General features: G+C 48.1%; 1 protein-coding gene across 3 annotated transcripts in view; it reads left to right on the plus strand.

The window, feature by feature from the left end:
• Window positions 1-11,722, plus strand: part of slc6a17 (solute carrier family 6 member 17) — a 49,349-nt gene extending 37,627 nt beyond the window's left edge. For all 3 annotated transcript variants that reach the window (XM_078420519.1, XM_078420518.1, XM_078420520.1), the window contains 2 exons: window positions 3,405-3,567; window positions 5,684-11,722. In XM_078420519.1, coding sequence (XP_078276645.1) covers window positions 3,405-3,567; window positions 5,684-6,049 — 529 coding nt within the window. In that variant the 3' untranslated portion in view covers window positions 6,050-11,722. The remainder of the gene's footprint in view (window positions 1-3,404; window positions 3,568-5,683) is intronic.
• Window positions 11,723-23,016: the final 11,294 nt, after the last annotated feature.

Genomic DNA, 23,016 nt, shown 5'->3' on the forward strand with positions numbered 1-23,016 from the left:
CTCCCTGCCCCCTCAGTACCACGCTTTAACAGTGCGGTTGTTGCTTGTTATTCCCCCCCAATATCACCACTGCCCCCTGGAGCTGCCCCTTCATTTGTGAATTACTCCCTGAGAACTGCCTATCTGATAGAATAATCGTCCCACATAACCACCCCTCCTTCAATGCAGCCCATCCCATCAGTATCAACCCTCCCTCCCACCATGCGGTCCCTCACACAGTGCCACCCCTCCCTCAGTGCCGCCCCTCCCTCAATACCGCCCCTCCCTCAGTGCCACCCCTCCCTCAGTGCTGCCCCTCCCTCAATATCGCCCCTCCCTCAGTATCACCCCTCCCACAGTGCGGTCCGTCTCACAGTGCCACCCCTCCCTCAGTGCCGCCCCTCCCTCAGTATCACCCCTCCCTCAGTGTATCTCCTCCCTCAGTATCACCCCTCCCTCAGTATCACCCCTCCCTCAGTGCCACCCCTCCCTCAGTATCACCCCTCCCTCTGTTTCACCCCTCCCTCAGTGCAGCCTCTCCCTCAGTGTGGCCCCTCCCTCAGTATCACCCCTCCCTCAGTGTGGCCCCTCCCTCAGTATCACCCCTCCCTCAATGTGGCCCCTCCCTCAGTATCACCCCTCCCTCAGTATCACCCCCTCCCTCAGTGCCACCCCCTCCCTCAGTATCACCCCTCCCTCAGTATCACCCCTCCCTCAGTATCACCCCTCCCTCAGTATCACCCCTCCCTCAGTATCACCCCTCCCTCAGTGTGGCCCCTCCCTCAGTGTGGCCCCTCCCTCAGTATCACCCCTCAGAATCACCCCTCCCTCAGTATCACCCCTCCCTCTGTATCACCCCTCCCTCAGTGTGGCCCCTCCCTCAGTGCCCCCCTCCCACAGTACCCCCCTCCCTCAGTGCCCCTCCTCCCACAGTACCACCCCTCCGTCAATGCTGCCCCTCCCTCAGTGTGGCCTTTCCCTCAGTGCCGCCCCTCCCACAGTGCCACCCCTCCCTCAGTATCACCCCTCCCTCAGTATCACCCCTCCCTCAGTATCACCCCTCCCTCAATATCACCCCTCCCTCAGTATCACCCCTCCCTCAGTATCACCCCTCAGTATCACCCCTCCCTCAGTATCACCTCTCCCTCTGTATCACCCCTCCCTCTGTATCACCCCTCCCTCAGTGTGGCCCCTCCCTCAGTGTGGCCCCTCCCTCAGTATCACCCCTCAGTATCACCCCTCCCTCAGTATCACCCCTTCCTCAGTATCACCCCTCCCTCAGTATCACCCCTCCCACAGTGCAGTCCCTCCCACAGTGCCGCCCCTCCCTCAGTGCCGCCGCCCGCTCAAAGTGCTCCCCTAAGTGCCGCCCCTCCCTCAGTGCCGCCCCTCCCACAGTGCCGCCCCTCCCTCAGTGCCGCCCCTCCCACAGTGCCGCCCCTCCCACAGTGCCGCCCCTCCCACAGTGCCGCCCCTCCCGAAAGTGCCGCCCCTCCGAAAGTGCCGCCCCTCCCACAGTGCCGCCCCTCCCACAGTGCCGCCCCTCCCACAGTGCCGCCCCTCCCACAGTGCCGCCCCTCCCTCAGTGTGGCCCCTCCCTCAGTGCCGCCCTTCCCACAGTGTGACCCCTCCCTCAGTCCTGTTCCACCACCAGTGCTGCCCCTCCCATCCTACTCTGAGAGTGTTGCACCCCCTCACTGAAGGTACAGCACTGCCTGTCGCTGTGACAGTGAACACAGTGAAGCCCATCTCCCTCAGTTGGACCCTGAATGTGAGAATGCTGCGTTGCCACAGCCTCCGCAGTCACGGCCCTCAGAGGAAGTGTGTGGTCTATTGGTTGCAGGGATAACTCCAACACAAGTGGTGTCCTGATGGGGAGAAACACCAAACTGCAGATGCTGGTTTAACTCAACGGGTCAGGCAGCATCAGTGAAGAACATTGGCACCTTCCCTGCCTCCTCAGTACCACACTTTGACAGTGCAGTTATTGCTTGTTATTCCCCCAAACAGTGCCACTGCCCCCTGAAAATGCCCCTTCAGTTATGTACCACTCCCTCAAAACTGCCTGTCTGATAGAATAATCGCCCCACAGTACCCCCCTCCCACAGTACCCCCCCTCCCTCAGTGCCCCCCTCCCACAGTACCCCCCCCTCCCTCAGTGCCCCCCTCCCACAGTACCCCCCTCCCTCAGTGCCCCCCTCCCTCAGTGCCCCCCCTCCCACAGTACCCCCCTCCCACAGTACCCCCCTCTCTCAGTGCCCCCCCTCCCACAGTACCCCCCTCCCTCAATGCCCCCCTCCCACAGTACCCCCTCCCTCAGTACCCCCCCTCCCACAGTGCCCCCCCTACCACAGTACCCCCCTCCCACAGTACCCCCCTCCCTCAGTGCCCCCTCCCACAGTACCCCTCCTCCCACAGTGCCCCCCCTCCCACAGTACCCCTCCTCCCACAGTACCCCCCTCCCACAGAACCCCCCTCCCACAGTGCCCCCCTCCCACAGTACCCCCCTCCCACAGTACCCCCCTCCCACAGTGCCCCCCTCCCACAGTACCCCCCCTCAGTGCTCCCCTCCCACAGTACCCCCCTCCCTCAGTGCCTCCCTCCCACAGTGCCCCCTCCCACAGTACCCCCCCCTCAGTGCCCCCTCCCACAGTACCCCCCTCCCTCAGTGCCCCCCTCCCACAGTACCCCCCCTCCCTCAGTACCCCCCTCCCTCAGTGCCCCCCTCCCACAGTACCCCCTCCCTCAGTGCCCCCCTCCCATAGTACCCCCCTCCCTCAGTGCCCCCCTCCCACAGTACCACCCCTCCGTCAATGCTGCCCCTCCCTCAGTGTGGCCTCTCCCTCAGTGCCGCCCCTCCCTCAACATCGCCCCCCTCAGTGCCACCCCTCCCACAGTGCCGCCCCTCCCTCAGTGCCGCCCGCTCAAAGTGCTCCCCTAAGTGCCACCCCTCCCACAGTGCCACCCCTCCCTCAGTGCGGTCCTTTCCACATCGCTGCCCCTCCACAGTGCCACCCCTCCCTCAGTGCTGCCCCTCCGTCAATGCCGCCCCTCCCACAGTGCCGTCCCTCCCTCATGCTGCCCCTCCCTCAGTGCGGCCTTTCCCACATCGCTGCCCCTCCCACAGTAATGCTTCCAGTGACATTTCAGGCCGGGACCTGTCATCAGTCTGAAGATGGGTCCCACCTATCCATGTTCTCCAGAGAAGCTGCCTGACCCGCTGAGTTACTCCAGCACTTACTGTCTTCTTTTGTGAGCCAGTTTTATTTGTTTTCTCGGCAGTAGGTTAGTGCCCACATGTATGGGACTTTGGAGGGCTGCAGGATATTGTTAACCTCTGCTATTGTCAGTGATGTGTTACGCAGGGAAGGGTTGGGGGAGTGGGGACATTGCCGACGTGACCATCGATGGGTGCTCCTTTCCAGGTTCATGCAGGAGCTGACAGAGATGCTGGGCTTCACCCCTTACAGCTACTACTACTACACCTGGAAGTACATCTCTCCTCTGGCCATGGCCATTCTCATGGTGACCAGCATCGTTCAGATGGGCATCACTCCACCGGGATACAACGCCTGGATAATGGACACGGTACCAGAACTACACTTCAAAGACATTTGAACGGGCACAAGCATGGGAAATGTTAGAGGGATATGCGCCAAAAATGGGCAGGTGTGACTGGCATAGATGGGACATATTGAATGGCACGGGCAAGTTAGGCCAGAGGGCCAATTTCCGTGCTGTATGATTCTATGGTTCAATGACTCGAAGGTAAAAGAATGTTTCTACATCGAGATCATTTACCAAGGGTTGGGAGATGATGGTCACTTTGATGCAGCTTGGTATTTCTGCCAGAATGAAAGGAAAGGAAGGGGTAAGGATGATGACATTAAAAAACATTTGGGCAGGTACATGGATAGGAAAGGTTTAGAGAGATATGGACCAAATCTAAGCAAATGGGACTGGTTTAGATGGGGCATCTTGGTTGGTATGGATGTGTTGGGCTGAAGGGCCTGTTTCCGTGCTCTGTGACTTTGCCGTTGATTTCTAGGGAGCCAGTGAGTAGTTGGTGTGAGTGTGGGAGGGATTGTGTTTAGGAGGGTAAATGACAGGCTCTGTAAGTGTGGGTGAGCAGAGAGGGACATACATCAATATGTAGAGGATCTGTCAGTATTAGTGAGGGTGAGGCACTCCGACTGTGGGGGGCTGTTGGTGATGAAGTCAATGAGTCTCGGCCATCAGTGAGTGCAGAGTGAGGGTGAGGGTCAAAGTGGGGATGGTGAGTATGTTGGGTTGGAGGTCTGGAAAGGAGGTCTGTGAGTGTGTGGGTCAGGACTATCAGGCGTCAAAGAGTGATGATGGTGAGCTATTGCAAGGATTATTGATTAATTAATTAAAAGATACAGCATGGAAACAGGCCCTTCAGTCCTCCGGGTTCACGCCGACCATTAATCAGCTGTCCACACTCGTTCCAACTTATCCCACTTTCTCATCCACTCCCTACACATTAGGGGAAATTTACAGAGGCCAATTAACCTACAAAGATGCATGTCTTTGAGATGTAGGAGGAAACCGGAGCACCCGGAGGAAACTCCGATGTTCATAGGAACATGCAAACACCACACAGATAGCACCCAAGGTCAGTATCGAACCAGGGTCTTTGGTGCTGTGAGGCAGTGCTACCAGCTGCGCCATTGTGTATAGTAAGTCCATTGGTAAAGGGTCTGTGAGTGGGGATTAGTGTAGCAGGATTCTGAGTGGGGATATCAGTGAGTGTAATGGGGCTTTGCGTGGTGCTGGTGAGTGTGTAGATACCACAGTTATAGGGGGTGTCCATGAATCCAGGGGGTTGGCAGGTGAGGGAATAGCCATCTAATTTAGAGGAAGAATTCTATTTGTCAGTGCAAGTAGTGACACTTAGGCAACATTGTGTTAATGGGTCACAAGGTGTCAGGGTTCAGCAACAAGCCAGGTTATTGAAATAGGAAAGGTTTAGAGAGATATTCCTCTCCATCCTGATATTTAGGGACTCAATGCATTCTACTCTAGGTGCAGAAGGATGAGGGGTGATCTTATAGAGGTGTATAAAATTATGAATAGATTAGGTAGATGCACAGAGTCTCTTGCCCAGGTATCACAAAAAGCTGGAGAAACTCAGCGGGTCAGGCAGCATCTCAGGAGAGAAGGAATGGGTGACGTTTCGGGTTGAGACCCTTCTTCAGACTCTTGCCCAGAGTAGGTGAATCGTGGACCAGTGGACATAAGTTTAAGGTGAAGGGGAAAAGATTTAATAGGAATCTGAGGGACAACTTTTTCACACAAAGGGTGGTGGGTGTATGGAACAAGTTGCTAGACGAGGTAGTTGAGGCTGGGACTATTCCAACATTTTAAGAAACATTTAGACAGGTACATAGATAGGACAGGTTTGGAGGGATGTGGGCCAAACGTGGGCAGGTGGGACTAGTGTAGCTGGGATATGTTGGCCGGTGTGGGCAGGTTTGGCCGAAGGGCCTGTTTCCATGCTGTATCACTCTATGACTCTATATGGGCCAAATGTGGGCAATGGGACTGGTGCAGATGGGCCATCTTGGGCGAGTTGGGCTGAAGGACCAGTTTCCGTGCTGTAAGACTCTATGACTCTTAACGCCTTTGTCTATTTGCTGAATGCAAGGGCCAGTGTAATGTGCCGTTATCTTCCTGTGTTCAGGCTTCAGAGCAGTTCCTGATCTTCCCAGACTGGGCCATGGGCATGACCATCGCCCTGATTGTGGTGGGAATCCTTCCCATTCCCATCGTCTTCATCGTCCGCCACTTCCACCTAGTATCCGACGGCTCGAACACCCTGTCCGTCTCGTACAAGAGAGGCCGGATGATGAAAGACATCTCCAACTTGGATGACCACGACGAGACCAGGTTCATCCTGAGCAAGGTCCCCAGCGAGGCGCCTTCCCCCATGCCCACACACCGCTCCTACAATGGACCCGACAGCATCTCACCAATGGAAATGACTGCAGCCAATGGACGATATGGGGTTGGCTATCTGTCAGCGGGCACTCCTGAGTCTGAACTCTAAGAAGGACCGGGAGGGGGACTCGGCTCGGAATGCATTTGTAACATAGGGTGAAACCGTAAGTGGTGCAACGACTAATCATCAGTGGTTACTGGGGCAAACAACCCACGGCCAGCAGATCAGTGTGACAGTGATCTTCACAGGTAAATATCCAATCCAACAGAGTGGTTGGTGGCAGGGTCTCCAGTCCTGGACCTTCAGCAATGGATCTGATGCTGAAGCTGTGTCAGTGCGGGCACTGTATGCAACATTGGCAATTGCTTTTAATCAACCTGGCTCTATAACAGCACAGGCAACACATGCACCTCCCAAGTCAGCACAGATAGAACACTGACATATTAATCCATATATATTTTCTCCATCAGTCTAAATAGCACATACACTATGCCTATATAAGCACAAATATACACATATTAAGCACTTATCCATATCCTGAACCTGTACCAACATGATATAAGCTGATAAGAGCAGAATCCTATGTCTATTCTCCATCTGCAGATTAAATATACTTTGTGATTATTGCTGGTGATACAAATATACATTCTCTGCAGCTTAATCAGCACAAAAATCAAATAGATTTGAGCACAAGCACTTTGTCTCTCAGCCCTGATTTAGCACAAATACTTTCATATATTCGACCTAGATCTGAATATAGATGCAGCGAAACTCGCACTTGCATACATATCTTGCATGTCAGTACAGATGCCTGTACAAGTTGATGGTCAATGCAGATGTCTCATGTAATATCAACGTCAGTACAGATATGCCCCAATACATACTGTGCCAGCACAGATGTTGGATATTGTAAACACATATCAGTGGAGGTGCTGCACAAACCATACTTGTGTCAATATGGATATTGCATGTAAAAGCCAGGTATCATATTGGATATTGCCAGTTACTAGCCAAGTATTTAATCCATGTTTAAACCTGTACAGATGTTGTACTTACTTGCTGTCTGTGTCAGTACACATGATGCATGATCTCGTCATGTATCGGAATAAATGTTGCATGCACTGTCCATGAAATGTAGGTGTTGCATGAACTAGCCATGTCTGTATATAGTTGTTGCTGCATATACTATGTGCAGCACCAGTAATATATGCACGTTATCTGTCAATGCAAAGGTTGCAAGTGTCAGATGCATGGATTAGTCCCCGTGTTCCTGTATAGATGTTGCATGTGCAAACCATGTTACTATTGTTGTTGCATGTATTTGCTTTGTTACACATATTGAATGCAGATGTTGCATTGGCTGTCTCTGTCTGTGTACTGAGGTTGCATGCAGCTGCCCACTCTGCATGGAAGTTGTTTACCAGCCTTGCAACAGTACAGATGTTGCATGAGCCGTGTGTCACTGCAGATGTTGTATGTGCCACCTGCAAAGTCTGTACAGATGTTGCATGCACTGGCCGTATATCAATGCAGATGTTGCATGCATTTGCCATGTGTCAGAAGAGATGTTGCAAAAATGGCTGCTGCATCTTTACAGCCATTGCATGCATTTGACATGTGAGTATAGATGTGAAAGTGCCAGCTAGGTATCAATAACATAATGCATGTACTAGCTTCAGCAGTGATGTTCCAAGAACCAGCTGTGCTGTTAATACACATGTGGCACATACTTGTCACTTGTCATTACAGATGTTATATGCACTGTCGCATCAGTGCTTAGTGCAGATGTGATATGTACTGGCCACATGGGTGTTGTAGGCACTGCCAGCTGGTGGCACAGATGCCACATGTACTGACTGCGCAGAGACATTGAATATAGTTTGAGTTTATATTTGCTCCAAGGACTTGTACCATATCAATGGAGTCACTGACTATCCAGATCCAGGTTTGTACTAACCCAGGGCTAACACATTGTAAAGACTGATAGATCCATGCACATGTGATGTAGCATTTAAGGGAAAGATTCCCCCATCAGATGGTTTAACTTCCACAGATCAGGTCTCATAAAATTGACCATAAATCTGCAAACAGATTCTGGACCAAGCACAAATGATAAGAGCACATTGGTACATTGAATCTCCAACTGTGGAAAGAGCAGGTCTCTGAAAGCAGATATTCCACACTGAATCCACCTAACATTTTCATAAACATCGCAGTATTCTGACTATGACGTTTTACTCTCGTGTTCCTCGTTACTGAGACCTAATCATTGGCCCTTACCATCAAGATCATGAACCTCCTCAAACCTCAGTCACCAACCTCTTTGAATAATTCAAGATGGTGTTTCACAGAGACACATTGAAACAAGAGGGCAGCTCTTGGTAATGAAGGTGGAAGCAGTCTGGCTGTGTAGCAACCCCTTTGTTCCACTGGATGGTTGAGAGGTTCAGTTTCAGATCTCATGAATCGCTGTCCTAGAATTAAGTTCTGTTCCATAAAATAAATTCAGGAGGTGAAAAGCTTGAATCGGGAAAAGTGATCGTGAAACTGTTGGGTTGCCACAAAATCCCCATCAGATTTGCGATTTTCATTTGGGCAGTTTACTGCTCTCAGCCGTGTCTGAACTAAGTTAGTCATACAGGACTGGAGAGAGCTTCAGCTTGTAAATGCCACCTTGTAACCCGCTCTGCCCACGCTCCTTGCCCATAGAATGGTGGAGCGGGTACTCCGATCTGCCACCAGCAGGTCTGTAGATCACAAGGACTTAGTGCGTGCATGACTGAGACAGATGGAGACAGATCACAATTTTTAAACAATCGGATTATTCGAATTTTATTGCAAAACATCGAATTAAGCTTCACCTCTTCCTCATGAACCCAGGCAGCCACACCAGATCCCTGAGAGGCCAATTCCTAGGCTTGGTCACACAATGGCCATTGATAGTTACAGTCAAGGAACCCCTTCTCTTCACAGCTTATCAGCCCTCAGTACTTTGTAGCAACCGACTTGGTTGTTGAAGGGAAATCTATCTCAATATCACAGACTAAACAGTGTTGGTTTGCAAATTGCAGTATTAAAGCTTGCAAAATCAACAGCAAGTATCTGAAGATTAATCGTTGCACTCTGTATAGTGTTCAGAGATTAACATGTACCTGGATTAGACACCAGTAGTAAACAGTCCTGTATGTGTTGTTGGTACTTTAGCTAAAGTTGTGTGAGTTCATGTATTTGGGAAGGGAATTATTCTAGACTTTCTGTGGAGACCAGTTAATATATAGCACACCACGGCGAGCAGAGTGGGACATAACTTTGCTATCTCTCTAGATATAATGTTGTGATATCTCCATGTTTCAGAGGTGCAGTATGTCAGCTTTCAAGTGTTGATTTTGTTTCAAGTAGTACAATCAGATGGACCAGATATAACCGTCCATTGCACTTTATCACTCTAGAGGTGCAGCAATTCATTGGAATGTGAAAGGACACATTCACGGCCCTCGTGCTGGCTGTTAACTCAGTCCCCTGCCCCTCTCTGTCCACACACATTCCATCCCTTCCACTCTTCGATCGGTTTGTTTTTGAAAGCTACAAGTAAATGTGCTTTCAGGCTGCCATCATTACACTTTAAATGTCGCCTTAGCATCAATTAAAATAAGCAATTGTTGCACAGACAATTATTGGCAGTCCTGCACTATTTTTCCTCAGCTTACCACCACTAAGTGGCACCAGTGTATAAACGCTACACAGTCAATGTGGTGCAGGTGACATCTACAGTTGTCCGCTGGTACTGCCTGCAAGGAGCAGTAACCTGCTAGTTGGTGGAACAGATTACCACCGAGCTCACAACTCCACGATTAACCAACTGGTTACAGACTAATCTGGAAAAGACAATTAATTTACCCTTTAAGTCCCGGTGTAGGGAGCGGATATCCACCATTGTTAACTTTCCTGTTCTCACCCAGTGAACCCAGAATGACAGTGGATATCACTGCTTCTCACACTGGCATTGGTCGTTGTACACAGCTCCAGACAGGGGCCACTCACTAGCGATAAATGACATGACCTGTGATCTACACTGACCAGGTGACTACATTAACGTTAATATGGCAACTGGTAACTAACACACAGAGTGACCTGTACGTAACACTGACACAACCTACATGTTCAGGGTAAGTGTACGTTGTGTCACTTTGTAAGTTAGTTACTCACTATTAATGTTTGCCACCAATAAAGTGACTGGTGAATTGAACTGACCACAGGAATCATTTACCAATAGCCCTGATAACCAGAGGTTGTAGGGGTAGTCACTGCGCACCACTGACATCCCTCTGTAATGGCTGATCTGGCAATGACACTGCAACAGTGTGGCATTAAGTTCTGTGTAGGAAGGAACTACAGATGCTGGTTTACACCAAATATATACACAAAATTCTGAAGAAGGGTTTTGGCCCGAAACGTCACCCATTCCTTCTATCCAGAGATGCTACCTGTTCTACTGACAGTAGGTTCTGCCAGGTCTGCAGTGTGAGTCGCATCTCAGGGGGTTCTGAACTGTGGCCATAGGGATGGTGTTGGGGCATAGATGGTGGTCAATGTAAACGAATGAAGATCTCTGTCATGAAGGTCTATCTGTCCACTTAACTCCCACACAGAGTGGCCCAGTGCCTTCTTATTTTCATTTTCCCTCCTTGCCTCAATATCGAGCATGGGCTATATCTGTGTGATTTAATGCATTCATGGCATCTGCCTGCCGGGGTATTCTCCCTGGTAGTCAGGTTCTAACGTTTATTGTAAACAGATGCAAGAGTTTTAATATTTTGTGGATGAAAGCCGGACTAGAGTTAAAATCAAATAGAACTTTAGACGCCAAATTGGTCCTCCTGAAATATGCACTAATGTATGGCACAATAAAACTGATTCAGTTTCATGGAGACACAAAGAACTGCAGATGCTGGAATCTTGAGGAAAACACAAAGTCCTGGAACTCAGCAGGTCAGGCAACATTTGAGGAGAGATTGGACAGGCAATGTTCTGGGTCATTCTGAAGAAGTCTCGACCCGAAACTTCTGTCCATTCCTACCACAGATGCTGCCTGACCCGCTGAGGTCTTCCACAGATGCTGCCTGACCCGCTGAGGTCTTCCACAGATGCTGCCTGACCCGCTGAGGTCTTCCAGCACTTTGTGTTCTGCTCTGACTCAGTTTCACACTGAGTGTAATGTGAATGGAGTTTAACCCTCACGTATTAGCACAGAGCACATTTAGCACACACCACAAACGTCAAATAGGAGAAATGATAGAACACAAGCACAAAGCTCGACTCGTGAATTGTTTTAAGACATATTTCTCTATTTAGCGCTGTCACGATTAACTTACTGCCCCAGGCTCACTCAGGATCACAATCAGTAAGCTCACATCTGAAGGTCAGTACAAATCAAACATCAACCTTTGCAACTGCCAGTAACAAGGGGTTAGGGGTTAGTTTTGTCTGACTTTGAGTCCTTTTCTGGAGAAGAATCCTGTGTGCGGATGCCTGACTGTTGCCGAGCCCAGCAATTGTTGCACCTCTGGCCTCTGTAGCTAGAAATCCTGGCCAATTTGGTATTTGTGTGAGTTAGACAATGTAGCAATAGTCAACAGATATTTATATTGTACATTGAACCTGTATATGTCTGTGTACATTATGTTAAATTATGAAATTTCAGAAGTTTTGCTGAATATTTTCCTGCTATTGTTGGTTAGTAGTGCTGTATATATTCACTGTATATTTAATATATATTATATGGGAACATGTATAGCTTGTTTGTTTTTGTACTGCTCAAAGGGTTTTCTTGCCCTTTTTATCGATAGTTTGGTCATTGTACTTTTGGTTTCCTGTTTTATCATATCATATCATATATATACAGCCGGAAACAGGCCTTTTCGGCCCTCCAAGTCCGTGCCGCCCAGTGATCCCCGTACATTAACACTATCCTACACCCACTAGGGACAATTTTTACATTTACCCAGCCAATTAACCTACATACCTGTACGTCTTTGGAGTGTGGGAGGAAACCGAAGATCTCGGAGAAAACCCACGCAGGTCACGGGGAGAACGTACAAACTCCTTACAGTGCAGCACCCGTAGTCAGGATCGAACCTGAGTCTCCGGCGCTGCATTCGCTGTAAAGCAGCAACTCTACCGCTGCGCTACCGTGCCTTACTTCATGTTCTATGTAAAACCTGATGTTCCATCAACCCTCCAGGTGGGTCTGTCCAGGATGACTTTGATAAGGGTCTATAAAATGGGGCCATAGAGTCGTGAAGCTGTGCAGCACTGAAACAGGCCCTTTGGCCCACTTTGATCATGCCAACCACATTGGCCAGAGCTTGAGTTCACAGAATTATTGATGTTTACAGCACAAGAAGTCACTGTATCCATGAAATGGGATGATTATCAATCCCATTTTCTCCCAGTTCACACATTATTGAGCTGCAGCCATGAAGGGAATGGATCTTGAGGTGCAATTCCATACACTTCTTGAATGTGATCATCATTTCTCCGTCCACTACCCCTTAAGACTGCTCAATGGTCAGACTCCCTGATATGTGACTGCGTTTACATAGAAACATAGAAAATAGGTGCAAGAGTAGGCCATTCGGCCCTTCGAGCCTGCACCGCCATTCAATATGATCATGGCTGATCATCCAACTCAGTATCCCGTACCTGCCTTCTCTCCATACCCCCTGATCCCTTTAGCCACAAGGGCCACATCTAACTCCCTCTTAAATATAGCCAATGAACTGGCCTCAACTACCTTCTGTGGCAGAGAATTCCACAGATTCACCACTCTCTGTGTGAAAAAAAACGTTCTCATCTCGGTCCTAAAAGACTTCCCCCTTATCCTTAAACTGTGACCCCTTGTTCTGGACTTCCCCAACATCGGGAACAATCTTCCTGCATCTAGCCTGTCCAACCCCTTAAGAATTTTGTAAGTCGCAGCTGTGGAAAGAGATCCCAGCCTGGAATCGTATTGTTCACAGTCTACCAGGATTGCTGCTCAATGATGAATGAATGGATATAGGGCCATGTCACCACCAACATTAGTCTGAACATTAACCCTTTATGCGAGGATTAGAATCATAGACTGCACAGAAACAGGCCCAACTCAGCCAAGATCCCTCATCCAAGCTAGTCCCACCTTCCTGTGTTTGGCCCATATCTCTCTAAACCTTCCCTATCCATGTACCTGTCCAAATGTCTTTTAAATCTCTTACTGTACCTGCCTCAACTACTTCCTCCGACGGCTCATTCCATATGCCCACCACCCCATGCGTGAAAAAGTTGCCACTCAGGTTCCTATTAAATATTTCTCTTCTCTCCTTAAAAAAAAGAGCTGAACCAATCACCGAAACTTTTTCAGAAGACATTTGGTGGTTGAAATGGTGGTCTGTGCCTTTTTTGTAAAAGGCAATGGACCTCTGAACGTGCATTTAATGTGCAAAATGACCACAAACATCTCCTGCACCGTTTACAACCTCTATTGCCAAGATGCAATGGGCGAAACATAACAGATTCAGGGCTGAGGGCAGATATTGTCTTCATAAAGCCCAGTCCATTTGATGCCTGTAATGTCTCCTGTCATCCGCCAGCTGTTCATCTGATTTAACAATGCCTCTTCAACACTGCCATTGTACCTGCTTCCTCATCCTCCCAGCCACACCTTCCAGGCACCTGTCCCTCTCCAGGTAACACTACTTGCCTTACAAAACTTTGAACTTTCTCACTCTCACCTTGAAAGGCCTGGATAGAGTGGATGTGGAGAAGATGTTTCCACTAGTGGGAGAGTCTAGGACCAGAGGCCATAGCCTCAGAATAAAAGGACGTACCTTTTGAAAGGCGATAAAGAAGAATTTCTTTAGTCAGAGGGTGGTGAATCTGTGGAATTCTTTGTCACGGACAGCTGTGGTGGCCAAGTCAATGGATATTTTTATGGTGGAGATTGACAGATTTTTGATGAGTGTCAGGGGTTATGGGCCAAATGTAGGAGAATGGGGTTGAGAGGGAAAGATAGATCAGCCATGATTGAATGGCGGAGTAAACCTGATGGGCGAATGACCTTATTCTGGTCCTAGAACTTATGAACTTATAAAACAAATCCCCATAGTATTTGATATTTCAGTCTAAAGACCGTTCAGTTATTCAATCGAAAGAAGGGTCCTGACCCAAAACGTTACCCATCATTTTGCTCCAGAGATGCTGCCCGACTTGCTAAGTTACTCCAGCATTTTGTGTCTATCTTCGGTATAAAACAGGATCTGCAGTTCCTTCCGACACATAAAGTATATGCCGTCCTTCCGACGGCATATGTGCCTATCCAAAAGTCTTTTAAACATCACTATCGTTTATGCACCACCACCCACCCCTGACAGCACATTCCAGGCTCCCACCACCCTCTGCTTAAAACATTTGTCCCACTCATGAAGCTTAAACTGCCCCTCTCATCTGAAGCAGAGTGTTTGAGGAAAAAAACAGTTTAATCATTGCAAACTCTAATGTTTTGAAGATAGACACAAAATGCTGGTGTAACTCAGCAGGTCAGGCTACATATCTGCCGATGGGTGACGTTTCGAGTCAAGACCCTTCTTCAGACAATGTTCATGAAGTCTTAAGAATTCATTATAGCATAACTAGGGAGTCATGGAGTGTGTAGATAGAAACTGCAGATGCTGGGTTATACCGAAGATGGACACAAATTGCTGGAGTAACTCAGCGGATCAGGCAGCATCTCTGCCTAGTGGTGTGGAGACTGGAGGTGGGATCCTAGCCAGTGGCTTGTCTTCTCGGGTTCGTCTACAGATGGCACTGATGAGTCAGGCAGCAACAGGACTCAGACTCAGCATCAGCCTGATCGTCTCAGATAAGAACTTGCAATTCAGAGCCAGAGTCTGCCAGGAATTAAAGGTCACCGCACAGACTGATGCTTCTTCCTCCAGAGTCCCGAGACAGAGGCACTCTCATTATTAAAGGGTAGATGTGCAGAGACTACACCTGTTTTATAAAGACTCCAGACGACTGTGGCTCAATAATATCTAGAACATGAACTGAGTTGGGGATGTGGATTAGTCGGTGGACATGAGATATATTTGGATGGGGACCAGACTGCGAGGGAATGGGAAGAGGGTTGGTAGGGAGGTGACAGAGATTGGAGGTGAATAAGACAGTCACATACGGAGGGAGGGAATAATTTGTGTGAGTTTCCTCATGCGGGGTTTGGTGCCAACGTGGAAGGAGTGGTTGAAGTATTGGAATCTGTTTGATACATACAGGAAGGAGAGCGAAGTAAGGTGTAGAGAGAAGTAATCAGAGAGTGACGTGACCACCACCAAGGCATTTGCTCCACTACAACTCAAACATTTTTGTGGGGATTTTAACCCCAGTAATCCTGCGTTTTGTAAAATCAGTTTACACTTTGGATGTTTTGGTTGTCTCTATTCAAAATAAAACTGACTGCACTGACGGTCACAATTAGTTTTTGAAAAGCTTCATTAATCTAATTCCATAATATGTACAATAAATACTATCAGTGTTCATCTTTCATCATTCATCAATCCAATGCATTGATTGAAAGATACAGCATTGAAACAGGCCATTTGGCCCAAAAAATGCTATGTTCTATGTTATCCCACATTCACATCCACTGCTCTCCCACTAGAGGCCAATGTATACCCCACACATTAACACAGCAAAAATAAAATAAATGATCATTTAGACAAGGTAATCCAGCCATAACAGTCCAAGGCAAGATAGTCAGAATCTTGGGAGAACAAGGGGAGAATTCTTGGGGTCATGGAATGAAGCATTTTGATAATAATTAACTTCAGACAAAAAGATCATGAGGTTTCAGGCACATTTCCTCATAGGTAATTTCTCCAGCTGCCATCCTGTGAGAGGATTGGTTTAATAACTTTCAGCCAGTTCTGAAGCCAATGAATTATTGCGAAGCTAGGATGTTATCGGGGGTAAATATGTTTTCAGCAAACCAATGCTTCACGGCAGCACAGTGGTGCAGTAGTAAAATTGCTGCCTTACAGCGCCAGAGACCCGGCCGGGTTCGATCCTGACGACAAGTACTGTCTGAACGGAGTTTGTATGTTCTCTCTGTGACCATGTGTGTTTTCGATGGGTGCTCCGGTTTCCTCCTACACTCTCTGTTCATTTATTTATTTACTTATTTATCTATTTATTAATTTCCCTATGTTCTCAAAATCTCTGTAAAGCGTCTTTGAGTATATGAAAAGCGCTATATAAATAAAATGTATTATTATGTGTTTAGGCTAATTGGCTTCTAGTGCCATTAGTTGTCACTAGTGCTTGTGTATGGGGCGCTTGCTGGCCGGCTAGCCACTCGGTGGGCAAACAGACCTGTTTCTGTGCTGTATCTCTAAACTAAACTAATCTGTAAAGATTTACTGAGAAATTAATGTACCTCTGAGCTTCTCAATCATTCTACTGCAGGGTATTCACTCTCCTAAATTCTCAATGATTGCGGGAGAGTTCAGAGTATTTATGTTTATCCCTTTCACCTTGCTCAAAGTATTTCCAACAAGAAGTGTGACAACAGTCCAGACACTTATGGCGCCAGACTCCCTAGACATTAGTTCATCCAGCTGTGTCTGGCTGCATCCTTGATTATAGATGTGCTGGGATATATTTGCCACTTCTCTACAGAAACTCCCTGCCTTTGTTATCAGGCAGTGACCTACTTGCTCCAAACAGCTGCACTGAGAAAGCTAGAAAGAGGAACTTAGTAGCAATAAATGAACATTTGTGTTCGGCCCATACCAATCATCTTCAATTTGTTTTAATGAGTCACTGACCTTCAGTCAGTACCAAGTGTTTCTGATTTATTCAGTCCTCACGTACTTCCGTGTTAACACAGAACAGTACAGCACAGGAGCGGGCCCTTCGGCCCACAATGTTTATGCCGAGCATGATCCGAGTTAAATTTTAATTGTCTCATTTTGGAACATATGACAACAAAACACTCTTGACGCCAACTTAAGCTGATCTCCTCTGCCTCTACATGATCATTATCCTTCTATTCCTTGCATTGTCATGTGCTATCTAAATGCCTCTTAAATGTTGTGGTTAATAAGTAATTATTTTAATTCATCTTCAGGATACAGGCAAGGCTGGCAAAAGCAACATCTATTGGTCATCTCTCGATGCTGTGAAGATGATGGAAGTGTTGACCTTTACATATGCCAGTCAGATTGACAAAGGTCCTCCCACACTTCTGTTCATTAAATAGTTACAAATGTTTACGAGGGAGGATGGAGCAAAGGCTGGGCTATCACTGGTGTGAGTGAGACCTTGGACAGAGCCAGGAGACGGTGAAGTTTCAAGGCTCCCGATGATCTAGTAGTTGGTGGACTTTGCCACCCTTGGAGCTGGGCACGTTGATGCACTTCACCTCTGCCTACCACACACCATAAGTTCTGTAGAATCAATGCAGTGACCGATTGCTGTCTCTGCTTGCACTGTGATTGTTTTACCCTGATATTTTGTGGTTATTCATTTATTGGAATTTTGTTTATTATTTATTATGTTTACAGGCAGGTTAAGCTGCTGCAAATAAGAATGCCATTGTTCCGTTGTTGGACAGTTAAACACTCTTGTACAGCTACTGAATCCAGTGAGGGTAGCTCTTGGGGCAAGTCCAAGGCTGGAGGGCTTCAGTGTAACTTGTAATGGGAAGATTTGTCTCTGTGCTATATGACTCCATCACATGATGACGAGCGGCACGGTGGCGCAGCGGTAAAGTCAGTACCAGACCCAGGTTCAACCCTGATAATGGGTGCTGTCCGTATGGAGTTTGTATGCTCTCCCTGTGACCGTGTGGGCTTTCTCCAGGTGCTCTGGTTTCCTCCCACAGCACAAAGACTTGCAGGTTTGTAGGTTAATTGGCTTCTGTTCCTAGAGTCCAGGGTGATTGATGGTCGGTGCAGACTCAGTGGGCCGAAGGGCCTGTCTCTAAACTAAACTAAGACACTACAAATGTACCCTGGGAGAGTTCATGTCTTCAGAAACTAATCCTCTTCGTGTTTAACCATTTTCATTCACGGCACTTTTATATCTTTCGGGGAAAGAAGAGAATATTGAGCACCCTGAGATCAGAATATTTGCTGTAGGGTTAATTTCAGAATTTTGATGCTCATTAATTATAACTTCAGTAACTTTTCATTAATTTGAACAATAGTCTGGAAATTACTTCCTAATCCTTATCAGTCCCTGTCACTGGCTCATGTTTGTTCCTGCGAGCCTTGCAGACATAGACCAGCACACAAGAAATGGAAGCACAAGTCAATCTTCCCCCTTCCTTCTCCATCCTTTATTCAGGTCACAGCTGATGTCTTTCCTCAGTGCCACTTTCATCCCCCTAATATCTGAAACTACATGCAGGAAGAAATAACATTGATAGGTCACGTGGACTTGCATCTTGCATTGATCTCAGTGCAGAGACAATAGTTCTGAGGCATAAGATAAGCAGTGGACCATTGAGACTAAGGGATAGGATCGGTGGTGAAACACTATGAATAAATAGCAACATCTCTGTTGGGACAGGATCTCAGGAGATGGTATCACTGTTGGGATAGTGGTCATGGCGAGGCTGGAGGTCTGGTGGGACGGTGGATGACTGAGTGATTGGACCGGTCGGGTCAGATTGAGTACAGAGGTTGCGAGGTCATGTTGCAGCTGTATAAGATGTTCATGAGGCCACATTTAGAGTATTGTATTTGGTTTTGGGAACCATGTTATAGGAAAGATATTGTCAAGCTGGAAAGGGTGCAGAGAAGATTTACAAGGATGTTGCCAAGACCTGAGGACCTGAGCTCCAGGGAGAAGTTGAGTCTCTTCCTGGGAGCGCAGGAGGATGAGGGGTGATCTTATGGAGATGTCCAAAATTATGAGAGGAATAGATCGAGTAGATGCGCCTGAGGAATCTGAGAGGTAACTTTTTCAGACAAAGAGTGGTGGATGTATGGAACGAGCTGCAGGAGGATGTAGTTGAGGTCGGTACTTTCTCAACTACATCCTACAACTTTACAACTTAAAGCCCTTCGTTTCATCCTCGACTGCAGAACCAGCCAATTTCTCTCGACCAACATTCTCTGCGACCGAGTGGAACTGGTCCTTACTCTTAACAACCTCCCCTTTGACTCCTCCCACTTCCTCCAAATCCAAGGCGTAGCCATGGGCACTCAAACTGGGCCCATCTCCTTACTGTTTATTGATCTCACCGTCTCCATCACAGGAGATAGGCTATCAACTGACATCTATTATAAACTGACTGACTCTTACAGCTATCGAGACTACATTTCTTCCCACCCTGCTTCCTGTAAAGACCCTATCCCCTACTCCCAATTCCTCCGTCTATGCCGCATCTGTGCCCAAGATGAGGCGTTCCATACCAGGGCACCTAGATGAGGCCCTCGCACGTGTCTCCTCGGTACCCTGCAGTTCCACCCTTGCTCCCCTCCCCCCATTCACAACCCCCTGGTCCTCACCTTCCACCCCACAGCAGCCGCATACAACACATAATCCTCCGACATTGTCGCCACCTCCAACGGAATCCTACAACTCGCACATCTTCCCATCTCCATCCCTTTCCACAGACACTGTTCCCTCGCAATTCCCTGCTTAACTTATCCCTTCCCACCCAAACCACCCCATCCCAGGTACTTTCCCCTGCACTGCAGGAGATGCAGCACCTGTCCCTATACCTACCCCCTTGACTCCATCTAAGGACCTCAACAGTCCTTTCAAGTGAGGCAGTGGTTCACTTGCACCTCCTCCAACCTCATTCATTGTATTTGTTGTTCCAGGCGTGGACTCCTATAAATCGGCGAGACCGAGGGCAGGCTTGGCGATTGTTTCACTGAACACCTTCGCTCAGTCTGCCTAAACCTACATGATCTCCCAGTTGCTAAACACTTTTACTCCCGTTCCCATTCCCACGCTGACCTTTCTGTCCTGGGCCTCCTCCAGAGTGAGGCCCAATGCAAATTGGAGGAACAGCACCTCATATTTTGCTTGGGCAGTTTACACCCCAGCAGTATGAACATTGACATCTCTAACTTCAAATAACCCTTGCTTTCCCTTTCTCTCCATCCCCTCCTCCATCCTAGTTCTCCAACCAGTCTGACTGTTTTCCTGTTTAAATGTTATCTTTGTTTGCTTTGTTATCACATTCTCCTAGCTCACAATGATCTATTCTACATTTTCCTTGATTAGCATCCCCTCTGATAGCTCATTTTCACACCTGACACTTTCTTATCTCTGTATCTCTCTCTCCCCTGACTCTCAGTCTGAAGAAGGGTCTCGACCTGAAACATCACCCATTCCTTCTCTCCAGAAATGCTGCCTGTCTCGCTGAGTTACTCCAGCATTTTCCGCCTATGGTAGGTACTATCGCATCATTTAAGAAACATTTAGACAGGCACATGGATCGGATAGGTTTAGAGGGATAGGGGCCAAACGCTGGCAGGTGGGGACTAGTGTATATAGGTTGGTGTGGGCAAGTTGGACCAGAGAGCCTATGACCCTTCTGCTGAATGGGCAGTGAAGGGGAGTGCTGAAGATACCTTGCGGCTGAGGTAGCAAGCCTGGATCAGAACATGGTCACAGAACTGCCATGCAACAGTGGGGAGCAGAGAGAGAGTGTCCCCCAAACTCCTGTTGGAGAGAGGAGAAGAACCTCTGCAGATTGGGAATACTTTGAAGACATTTTGCAGCGCTAGATTTGCTGCCTCCCAGCGCCAGAGACTTGGGTTCCATCCTGACTACGGGTGCTGTCTGCTTGTAGCTTCTATGTTCTCCCTGTGATTATGTGGGTTTTCTCCAGGTGCTCCGGGTTCCTCCCACACACCAAAGGTATATAGGTTTGTAGTTTAAGTGGGTCGGTAAATTGTTGCGAGTGTGTAGGATGGTGTTAGTGTACAGGGTGATCGCTGGTCGGCGTGGACCTAGTGGATCGAAAGGCCTGTTTCTGTGTGGTATCTCTAAAGTCTAAAGAATGGCCCCAAGCCAAAATGTCGTCAGCCCATTCCCTGCGCAGATGCTGCCTGTCCCATTCAGTTCCTCCAGAACTTTGTCGTCTGGCCAGCATATGAACAGGTTTATGGTCCATTCACTGTCAGTCCAAGCTGTGATGGTCATGAAGCATTATTGTGGAGCTGGAACGAGCACTAATAGCTCCCTCATCAACTCAGGCAGAGTTTATCACAAACTCTACACAGGATGACGTAAAAGACCCAAATCAAATCATTCTCAAATTGGCTAACTGTTGCCTAATGCACTTTCCCAACAGATTTGTTTTTTAGACTTGATAATTACTGATGTTAATCACTGAAGTTTCACAAATATAATCGTACCTTAATGACATGCCTTCCCATCAGCATCGCACCAACCAATCTCTTGTTCCTATTCTTTTTCTTCTGTTACATGCGATCAATAACTCATTAAGGAACCTTAAACGTGCTTGTTAGTTACTCTTGCCTTTGAGCGGACTGCACTGTGAATAAACAAGGACACACTAACCTCTGTGCACACACTGACCACACAAGGCACACTAACCTCTGTGCACACACTGACCACACAAGGCACACTAACCTCTGTGCACACACTGACCACACAAGGACACACTAACCTCTGTGCACACACTGACCACACAAGGCACACTAACCTCTGTGCACACACTGACCACACAAGGCACACTAACCTCTGTGCACACACTGGCCACACAAGGCACACTAACCTCTGTGCACACACTGACCACACAAGGCACACTTGGCACCTTGCACCCGTGGAAAAATATCCCTGTCCAGAACCACAATCATTTGTTGGTTCCATCTTCATTGGCGACCATCCCCTCGGGTATTCCTTGTCAGTTCTGCGCCTGGAAATGGTGTGATTTGTGCCACACGTCTGGTGTGTAAGGTGGACATTTTAAATATGATGGAAGGAACTGCAGATGCTGGTTTGGACTGAAGACAGACACAAAATGCTGGAGTAACTCAGTGGGCCATACAGCATCCCTGGAGAAAATGAATAGGTGACGTTTCGGGTCGGAACCCTTCTTCAGATTGGTCATTTTATAGAGTTCCCTTTAAGACCATCCCATCTCATCAAGATGCTGCCTGACCCACTGAGTTACTGCTTGACCAATAATAACTGGTGTAATCCTGGAAATATTAAGACGCTTTCTCGTTCCTGCTCGCCGGACCTGGAACATCTAACTATCCAATGCCGACCATTCTACCTACTCCGGGAGTTCAGCTCGGTGATCATCACAACCGTCTATATCCCACCGCATGCGGACACCGACGTGGCACTGTCGACCCTACACGATGTGTTGTGTCAACACCAAAACAAGAACCCTGATGTGGCTGTGCTGGTGGCTGGAGACTTCAATAGGGGAAATCTCAAAAAGGTCATGCCCAACTTCTACCAACACATCACGTGTGTCACCAGGGGGGAAAGAACTTTGGACCACTGCTGCACGCCGTTCAGGAAAGGCTACAAGGCCGTTTCTCTCCCTCCTTTTGGGAAATCTGACCACGCTGCCATTTTCCTGCTGCCGGAGTACAAACAACGGATAGTACGGGAAGCGACAGTGACGAGGGACGTAAAGCGGTGGGCTGACCATTCAGAGGCCATGCTGCAAGATGCACTGAGCGAAGTCGACTGGAACATGTTCCAAGAAAGTTCCAGAGACGTAAATGAGTTTGCGGAAGCGGTTACGGACTTCATTGCCACAATAGCCGATACCATCATCCCCACGGTAAGGGTCAGTATCTTCCCTAACCAAAAACCCTGGATGGACAGGTCTATTCGCGTGGCCTTGAATGCTCGCACCGCTGCTTACAACTCCAGCCTGGCATCCGGCAACATGGACGACTACAAGGGAGAGTCATACCGACTGCGAAGGGCAGTGAAGGACGCAAAAAAGAGGTACCGGGACAAGATGGAATCACAGATGGAGCAGCAGGACACCAGGCGACTTTGGCAGGGGCTACGGACTATAACTAGCTACA

This window comes from Rhinoraja longicauda, chromosome 24 (genome assembly GCF_053455715.1).
Source record: "Rhinoraja longicauda isolate Sanriku21f chromosome 24, sRhiLon1.1, whole genome shotgun sequence".
Lineage (NCBI taxonomy): Eukaryota > Metazoa > Chordata > Chondrichthyes > Rajiformes > Arhynchobatidae > Rhinoraja > Rhinoraja longicauda.